Raw genomic sequence first — 9,940 nt, 5'->3', positions numbered from 1 at the left:
CAGAGACACTCACAGACACCCACAAACACCCAGACACACCCACAGAGACCCACAGACACCCAGACCCAGAGACACCCACAGAGACCCACAGACACCCAGAGACACCCACAGAGACCCACAGAAACACACAGAAACACACAGACACCCAGACACACCCACAAACACCCAGACCCAGAGACACACACAGAGACCCACAGAGACCCACAGACACCCACAGACACACAGAGACACCCACAGAGACCCACAGAGACACAGATTAGCCCTGTTGGCTCCACATGGTGTGAAAAAAATTCACCGTACGTACAAACCAACAGCCATCATCGCCCCACGACTAAAAGCAGATGGATGCACAGGGCCAGCTGCCACTGTGGTGCCCCTAGGCTAGACTCACAAACACGTAAACACGTGGAGTCCCTCTCTCTCTCTCACGGTGGTTGTGGGTTTTTTCTCCGGATCCTCTGGATCCTCCGGTTTTCCCCCTCCACATTTAGAATCGTGCAGTGAGCTTATTTACATTACTTTGCTGCTGCTGCTGCTGCGATGAATATCCACATGACACTAAGCCACTTTGTGGAGCTATCGTTTGTGGTGGGCAGATTTCTTCTGGGAAAAAAAGTGAATACCTCAGTGGGCTTCGCCTGGGAGGGTGAGGATGATATTCTCTGCCCGCGAACAGTTTTCGTAAATTAAAACTCTCAAAATAAACGATCGGATAAATCACTCAAAATGAAGCACAACTGACGATTTTGATTGTTACTCTTTCGACTTAGAACAAATACTAATGATCGGCCGCTCGATGAGGCGCGTGCTCAGTGATGATAACACTTTCCTGGCTGACAGCAGAGCCACGCCAATCAACATCAATCAAACTCCACCCCACTGTGGGAAAGATATTGCAACTACTGTGCTGTAGGGGCAATCACGTGGATTTCGGACTAACCGGAGCCACACGTGTTGGGTTTCAGCACCGTGTGACTTGTAGTGAACACTTGCACGAGTTCTTAATTTACGTCAAAATCTAAGCTGCGCGGTTAATCCGCAAATTGGATAAACCGCAGGCGGATAATCGAGTCTGCTGTCATCGGGTTAACGGCAGAGTCCTAGACAATGCCCCTGAGATGCGTCATGCAGGCCGAGGCGTGGGCCGGGTCGGCATCTAGAAGCAGCATCCCAACACCTCGCCGTGGCGACGACGGCGACGACGCTACGCCGAGGCGGCCGCTGCAACCACCGCTCTCATTCCTACTCGCGTGCGAGGCCCGTGGGCACATGCTGGCTCCGTGGTGCTCCATCGCGATCACCGACCATCCAATCACCTCGTGGCGCATGCAGACGAAGGGCAGGCTGCTGTCGCACACGGCCACCAGGTGTGCCAGCTCGCGGTTGTGGGCACTCGGCTCGCCGGACAGGCGCGGCCGCTTGGCGTCGGGAGCGGGCGCAGCGCCACCCACCATCGCCACTGTCGCTGCAGCCGCGGGGGCAGCGGCAGCCTGGTGGAGGTGCACGCACACACACGCATGTACACGCACGTACACGCACGCACACGCATACACGCATGTACACGCACGCATGTACAACAACAACAACCGCCATTCGCCACTAAGTGGCGGTGACGTCACCACGACGCTTGTGCCAGGCCAAGTGCACCTTGAGGCCACGTGAAGTGTCGAACGCCCGTTGACAGGAGGTCACGGGGCAGACCCAGCAGGTGCCACGGGTCGACTGACCGAGATGACTGGCTGATGCACCACCTGTGCCCCCTACTGTACCAACTTGCTGTGCTTTAGCCACCCGGCGCTCCGCTCGTTGTTGTGAGCATCGCTCCTCCGCCCTCCGTTGTTGTTGGAGGGCGACTGCCTCCAACTGCCCAGTAGCGTCCTTCACGAGCTTCCTCCACTGAGGCAGATCTTGACACCGCTGGTACCAGTCATCAGCAAGTCCACTCAGCTCCACGTCCTCCTGTACCACATCACTCCATCTCTTCTCTAGCCCGTGCCGCGCCCGTTTAGCCCCCTCGATCCGGCCGAACAAAAGCTGTTTAGGCATGCGGTGGCTGGGCATGCGGGCTACATGACCCAGCCAACGCAGCCTTGCCTGACGGAGGAGCTCACCGATGGGACTTTGCCCAGATCTTTCAAGGATTTGTGAGCTCCTCACACAATCCAGCCTGGTTAAACCCAGGATGGATCGTAGGCAGGCCAACCTAAATGTTTCCAACCGGCGAAGATGCTCCATTAGGGGGGTCCACGTTTCGCAAGCGTAGAGAAGGGAGGGAATGACCGTGGCCGAGAAGACCTGAAGCTTCATGCGGAGCGACAGACCAGGTAGCTTCCACACAGCGTTACGCAACCGATGAATAGATATTGCCGCTCAACTGATTCGGAGTGAGACCTCTGCTGAAAAACTGGAACCGGTCATAAGCACACTGCCCAGGTATGGGAAACTCTCCACTCTCTCCACAACTTCCCCATCACCGATTGGGAGTTGTGGGGGTGGAGGGTACAAAATAGCCAGGCAGGTGCTTAGTTTTGGTGGGGCTGATGGTAAGGCCCCACCTCTTAGTGGCACGCTCCAGTCTCAGCAGCAGCGTCTCCAACTCCTCTTCTGAATGAGCAGCTATTACCAAATCATCGGCATACATAACGTGGTTGACCAATAGGGAGCCATCCCTTGATCACACCCGGGCGTCGATCAGCCTCCCATTATATCTGTACCAAATGGAAATTCCCCCGGTTCAGCTATTGAAGGCTTCACGAACTACGCAGTCGAAATAGATGTTAAATAATGTGGGAGCCAGAGGACATCCCTGTCGCACCCCAAGGTGTACAGGGAAAGGCTCCGACTCCCGGCCACGTAGTTTTACCCGGGCCCGCTCACCATCATGAAGGTTCCTAATGATCGTGAGCAGAGGGTCAGGGACTCCGAAAGCACGAAGAACAACCCAGAGCCCAGGCCTACTGATGGTATCATAGGCCTTGACCAGGTCAATAAAGCAGAGATGTAGGTCTTGTTGGAATTCCCTACACCTCTGCTGTAGCAGACGGACAGAAAATATGGCATCTGTACAGGACCGCTCTTTCCTGAAACCGCATTGGGGTTCCGCAAGCCTCTCCTCAGCGTGCCTAGCAAGGCGATGTTGAATAATCCTTGCCAGGACTTTTCCCGGCACACTGAGGAGTGAGATGCCCCTGTAGTTGTTACAGTCTGTGCGGTCCCCCTTCTTAAAGAGGGGACCACCAGGGCATCCTTCCAATCCTATGGAACCCGTACAGTGGTCCAGACTGTTATTATGATGTCATGGAGGGCAGTATGTGCACATGTCCCCCTCTCCCAGCATTTTGCTTGTGAGATCATCTCTGTCCGGTGCCTTTCCCTATTCTCAGACTCTGGATCGCCTTCAGTACTTCCTCATCGGATGGCACCTCAGCCAGCCACTCACAGGGAGTGACTATTTCCAGTATTTTCAGGCACCGCAGCCTCAGCAGGGTCATCCCCACTTTTCTCCATGATGTTTTCCAGGCTGAGGGATTTGAAAACCTGTTCCTGGGGGTCGGAGATTGGATCACCGTTCTTTCTCTTATTGATGGTGATAGGTGTGGCACTACAAATTACTTTTTGGATGGAATTAAATAGTGATTTGTGATCGCGGGCCACTGAGGCAGATTCCATCTCCTCAGCAACCCACGACCACCACCCATCCTTGCAGCGCCTCACGGCTCTCCGAACTTCCGAGCCAAGGTTGTGGTAAGCCTCCTCATTCTCCGTCGTGGGATGCAGTAGACGATGAGAGTGGGCCTGTCGCTTTTTCTCAACGATCCTGAACACCTCCTCTGTCAGCTCAGCCAGGATCTCTCCGGAAGTCTGGACCGTGTACCCAAAGCAGCTGCATGAGCCACAGTCCTAAACCTCGCCCATTTACCCTCGACATCAGGAGTGAGAGACGATGCCAACCCCAGCCGCAACGATGATGAAATTCTCGCTTGCAACTTTCATCAGCTAGCTGAGACCAGGCCACTGTGGGTTTGAATGGGGTCCTGCGTGTACACCCACCACCGGAGTGGAAGAATGGCAGGCGCATCTTACAGACGACAAGTCGATGGTCAGTGGGCAAATCAGCTCCACGGTAGGTACTGGTGTCAAGGACATTGGCTTGCATCCACCATTCCATCACTATATAGTCCAGCAGATGGTCTTGCTTGGACCCAGCATACATCCATGATGTTGTGTGGATGTGCCGATGCCGGAACAGCATGTTGGTAATTACAAGCCCATGGGCTGCACAAAAATCTAGCAGCCTCCTACCATTGTTATTGAGCTGATCTGGCCCATGCCTTCCAATTACTCCAGACCACGTGCCAGCATCATGACCAACTCAGGCATTAAAGTCACCCATCAGGATGACTCTATCCTGAGGGGCCACTTGAGCTAGCACTTGTGACAGGAGGTCATCTGACTCATCGGCCTTGCCTGCATCCCTCCACTGATGTTCATCTTCGGTGGGGGGCACGACCACCACTCCTTGCCTCTGGTTGATGGGAAGGTGAGCCCAAAGTAGCCTGGGGCTTACAGCTTCCTACACCTCACCGCCACACTCCCACGCCCCCTCCCTGTTGGTTGGCAGTCTCCTGCCCCGAGTAGAGGACTGCCCGTCCCTCATGGTGGCAGGAGCCAGAGGCAGTCCACCAGACCTCCTGAATACCACGGAGATCCAGGCGGTACCGGTCCAGCTCCCAACGGAGGAATGGCAGCCTCTCCTCTGCAGTGAGCGTTCGAATATTCCACGTGGCCACCCGCAGTGGCTTTTTGCTGCTTCTGGAGGAGCCCCGAGGGTAAAGATTCAGTCTCCTAGCTCAACCAATTGGGGCTTGGCCAGGAGACGTCATCGATGCCTGTCCCCCCGGGGTCTCCGGCACAAGCTTCGTTGGATATCTTTCTGTGGTATCATGGTAATTTATTTGAAGGTGGAAGGGGTTACCAGCCCCTTGCGCCCGTCCAGAGCCCCCGTTTGGCCACTGTGGTGACTACAAACACTATGAGGGGAATGGCCAATCGGAATTGTCCCTCAGCACAGCGTTCCCGCCCGGCACCCACATCCACGCGTACGGACACGTTCGCACCTTGCGCTTCCCAGGGACCCGGTTGCCACCACCGCCGCTGCCGCCACTGCTGCTGCCACTGCTGCCGCTGCTGCTGCTGCTGCCGCTGCTGCTGCCAGTCCGCGGATCCAGCAGCAGGTAGAGCTCTTCGAGGTCGGGCTTGAAGGAGCGCAGCAGCAGAGCGGTGAGGGGCGCCGTGGGGGGTCCCGAGCCACCGCCCCCACCCTCCGCCTCGCCCCCCCCGCCAGCGCCGCTCACCACCAGCAGGTGGAAGCGGTAGCAGAGCTCCGTAGGGCAGCCCGGCTTCTCAAGCAGCTCCACCACCTGGGGCATGGGGGGGGGGGGGGCACGGGGGGGGAGGGCATGGTGGGGGACGGACACGGTGTGTGTATGTGTACCCGTGTGCGTGTACCTGCATGTGCGTGCGAGTGTGTGTGTATGTGTGTATGTGTACCCGTGTGCGTATACCTGCATGTGCGTGCGAGTGTGTGTGTGTGTATGTGTACCCGTGTGTGTGTACCTGCATGTGCGTGCGAGTGTGTGTGTGTGTATGTGTACCCGTGTGCGTGTACCTGCATGTGCGTGCGAGTGTGTGTGTATGTGTACCCGTGTGCGTATACCTGCATGTGCGTGCGAGTGTGTGTGTACCCGTGTGCGTGTACCTGCATGTGCGTGCGAGTGTGTGTGTATGTGTACCCGTGTGCGTATACCTGCATGTGCGTGCGAGTGTGTGTGTACCCGTGTGCGTGTACCTGCATGTGCGAGCGAGTGTGTGTGTGTGTGTGTATGTGTACCCGTGTGTGTGTACCTGCATGTGCGTGCGAGTGTGTGTGTGTGTATGTGTACCCGTGTGCGTGTACCTGCATGTGCGTGCGAGTGTGTGTGTATGTGTACCCGTGTGCGTATACCTGCATGTGCGTGCGAGTGTGTGTGTACCCGTGTGCGTGTACCTGCATGTGCGTGCGAGTGTGTGTGTGTGTGTATGTGTACCCGTGTGCGTGTACCTGCATGTGCGTGCGAGTGTGTGTGTGTGTGTATGTGTACCCGTGTGTGTGTACCTGCATGTGCGTGCGAGTGTGTGTGTGTGTATGTGTACCCGTGTGCGTGTACCTGCATGTGCGTGCGAGTGTGTATGTGTACCCGTGTGTGTGTACCTATGTGTGGGAGCGGTGGTGCAGCGGTTAGCGCACTGCGCTATGAACCCGGAGACCCGAGTTCGATTCCCATCCACCACAAGTGGCAAGTAGCTGAATTGGTCCAGGGCCTCCACGAGGTCAAATCAGCAAACCCGTCAACCCGTACGGTTTGCCCAGAGTCTTCTACAGCGGAATGGAGTTTACGGGTCCACACGGTGTACAGCCGTTTCAATACGGGCACATTTCTTTTGTGAATCGGTTTGTGTTTCTCCCTTGTGATGGGACGTTGTAGGATGAACGTTGAGATTTATAAGGGCACGGGGTGACCAATATGGTCTGTAATAAGTTGGCACTGATAAGGGGTTGACAGCTATGAATCAGCCTCAAATGAGTACCTGGTGCGGTGTGTAAACATCGCCACTGGGGAGACAAAGGAGGTAGGGCGTGGTGCTGGCCACCCACCCCCTCGTGTACATGTGTGTACGTGAATACCCTATGTGTACCATTCTGGCCTTCATAGGTGCTCGCTAAAAGCACTTGCCCCTCCAGTATGTTAGGCTATACAGGGGATCTTTGTCTTTGTGTGCGTGTACCCGTCCGTGTGTGTGCTTGGGAGATCATCTCTGCCCGGTGTCTTTCCTGATCTCCCAAGCGAAATGCTGAGGGAGGGTGGTGTTTGTGCACAGACTGCCCTACATGACATAACAACAGTCTGCACCACTGGACAGGTTCTGCAGGATTGGAAGGATGCCCTGGTGGTCCCCCTCTTTAAGAAGGAAACCGCACAGACTGTAACAACCACAGGGGCATCTCACTCATCAGTGTGCCGGGAAAAGTCCTGGCAAGGATTATTCAACATCGCCTTGCTAGGCACGCTGAGGAGAGGCTTGCAGAGCCCCAGTGCGGTTTCAGGAAAGGGCAGTCCTGCACAGATGCCATATTTTCTGTCCGTCTGCTACAGCAGAGGTGTAGGGAATTCCAACAAGACCTACATCTCTGCTTTATTTACCTGGTCAAGGCCTATGATACCATCAGTAGGCCTGGGCTCTGGGTTGTTCTTCGTGCTTTCGGAGGCCCTGACTCTCTGGTCACAATCATTAAGGACCTTCATGATGGTGAGCGGGCCCAGGTAAAACTACGTGGCCGGGAGTTGAAGCCATTCCCTGTTCACCTTGGGGTGCAACAAGGATGTCCTCTGCCTCCTACATTATTTCGACCACGTTGTCCATGAAGCCTTTAATTACTGTACCGGAGGAATTTCCATCCCGTACAGATAAAATGGGAGGCTGATCGATGCACGGGTGCGGTCAGGGGATGGCTCCCGATTGGTCAACCACGTTAAGTATGCCAATGATCTGGTAATTGCTGTTCACTCAGAGGAGGAGTTGGAGGCGCTGCTGCTGAACCTGGAGCGTGCCACTAAGAGGTGGGGCCTTACCATCAGCCCCACCAAAACTAAGCACCTGCCTGGGTATTTTGTACCATCGGACACTCCACCCCTCAACTCCCAATCGGTGATGGGGCAGTAGTGGAGAGAGTGGAGAGTTTCCCACACATGGGCAGTGTGCTTATGACCAGCTCCAATTTAACAGCAGAGGTCTCACTTCCGATTTAGTCGAGTGGCATTATCTTTTCATCAGTTGCGTAACTCTGTGTGGAATCTACCTGTTCTTTCGCTAAACATCGAAGTTTCAAGTCTTCTCGGCCACAGTCATCTCTTCATTGTCTACGCTTGTGAAACATGGACCCTCGTAATGGAACATCTTCGCCAGTTATAAACATTTCGGCTGGCCTGCCTACCATCAATCCTGGGCTTAACCAGATCTGGACAAAGTCCGATAGGTGAGCTCCTCCGGCATGCCCAGCCACCGCATGCCTAAACAGCTTTTGTTCGGCCGGATCGAGAGGGCTAAACGGGCACGGCACGGGCTAGAGAAGAGATGGAGTGATGTGGTACAAGAGGATGTGGAGCTGAGTGGACTTGCCGATGACTGGTACCAGCAGTGTCAAGATCGGCCTCTGTGGAGGAGGCTCGTGAAGGATGCTACTGGGCAATTAGAGGCAGTCGCCCTCCAACAACAACGGAGAGCGGAGGAGCGACGCCCACAATAACGAGCGGAGCGCCGGGTGGCTAAAACACAGCAAGTTGGCACAGGAGGGGGCACAGGTGGTGCATCAGCCAGTCATCTCGGTCATCTCGGTCAGTCGACCCGTGGCACCTGCTGGGTCTGCCCCGTGACCTCCTGCCAACGGGCGTTCGACATTTCACGTGGCCTCAACATGCACACAGCCTGGCACAAGCGTCGTGGTGACGTCACCGCCACTTAGTGGCGAATGGCGGTTGTTGTACCTGTGTGTGTGCGTACGTGTACCCGCGTGTGTACCTGTGTGTGTGTGCGTGCACCTATGTGTGTACCCGCGTGTGCGTGTGTACGTACGATGTAGTGCTGCGGCAGGCGGGTGAGGCGGATGTAGAGGCGGTGGGCAGACAGGCGGCTCACTGGGTGAGTGGCCGCGTTGCTCAGCGCCAGCGTCTCCGTGCACAGCGTCGGAAGGTGCTTCACAGACTGCTTGCAGCGCTGCACACCCAGCCAGAAGCTGCACACAAGACAAAGATCCCCCGGAAAGCCTCACACAGACTGTAGGGGCAAGTGCTGCTAGCGAGTGCCTACGAAGGCCGGCACTACACTGGACCGCCTTTGTCTTCCTAGTGGCAACGTTTACTACACACTGCCACCAGGGAATCGAACTCGGCTCGTCGAGTTCGTAGTGTTGTAGTGTTGTAGTGGTGTAGTGTTGTAGTGTAGTGTTGTAGTGTAGTGTCGTAGTGTAGTGTTGTAGTGTAATGTCGTAGTGTAGTGTAGTGTTGTAGTGTTGTAGTGTAGTGGTGTAGTGTTGTAGTGTAGTGTCGTAGTGTAGTGTAGTGGTGTAGTGTTGTAGTGTAGTGTCGTAGTGTAGTGTCGTAGTGTAGTGTTGTAGTGTAGTGTCGTAGTGTTGTAGTGTAGTGGTGTTGTGGTGGTGTAGTGTTGTGGTGTTGTGGTGTTGTGGTGTGGTATTGTAGTGTTGTGGTGTTGTGGTGTGTTGTGGTGTAGTGTTGTGTTGTGGTGTTGTGGTGTTGTAGTGTTGTGTTGTGGTGTTGTGGTGTTGTGGTGTTGTGTTGTGGTGTTGTGTTGTGGTGTTGTGTTGTGGTGTTGTGTTGTGGTGTGTTGTTGTGTTGTGTTGTGTTGTGGTGTTGTGTTGTGGTGTTGTGGTGTTGTAGTGATGTGTTGTGGTGTTGTGGTGTTGTGTTGTGGTGTTGTGGTGTTGTAGTGTTGTGTTGTGGTGTTGTGGTGTGGTGTTGTGGTGTTGTGTTGTTGTGGTGTTCTTGTATTGTAGTGTTGTGTAGTGGTAGTGTATTGTTGTGGTGTATTGTTGTGGTGATGTTGTGGTGTTGTGATGTTGTTGTGTTGTTGTGTTGTGGTGTTGTGGTGTTGTGTTGTGATGTTGTGGTGTTGTTGTGTTGTTGTGTTGTGGTGTTGTAGTGTTGTGTTGTGGTGTGGTGGTGTGGTGTTGTGGTGTTGTGTTGTTGCGGTGTTCTTGTGTTGTAGTGTTGTGTAGTGGTAGTGTATTGTTGTGGTGATGTTGTGGTGTTGTGATGTTGTGGTGTTGTTGTGTTGTGGTGTTGTGGTGTTGTGGTGTTGTGGTGTGGTGTTGTGGTGTTGTGTTGTT

The 9,940-nt window shown here is 54.6% G+C and overlaps 1 protein-coding gene across 1 annotated transcript in view; it reads right to left on the bottom strand.

Annotated features, from left to right (window-relative positions):
- MED14 (mediator complex subunit 14) overlaps window positions 1–9,940 on the bottom strand; it is a 69,357-nt gene that overhangs the window by 33,796 nt on the left and 25,621 nt on the right. Inside the window, exons 14-16 of the mRNA XM_078882639.1 lie at window positions 8,671–8,830; window positions 5,118–5,420; window positions 1,317–1,490 (exon numbers count right to left, since the gene is read on the bottom strand). Of these exons, the coding sequence (XP_078738765.1) occupies window positions 1,317–1,490; window positions 5,118–5,420; window positions 8,671–8,830 (637 nt within the window). The remainder of the gene's footprint in view (window positions 1–1,316; window positions 1,491–5,117; window positions 5,421–8,670; window positions 8,831–9,940) is intronic.

This window comes from Lampetra fluviatilis, chromosome 66 (genome assembly GCF_964198595.1).
Source record: "Lampetra fluviatilis chromosome 66, kcLamFluv1.1, whole genome shotgun sequence".
Taxonomy (NCBI): Eukaryota; Metazoa; Chordata; class Hyperoartia; order Petromyzontiformes; family Petromyzontidae; genus Lampetra; species Lampetra fluviatilis.
Note: the sequence above shows the minus strand (reverse complement) of the source record. Positions and strands in the feature narration are given on the sequence as shown.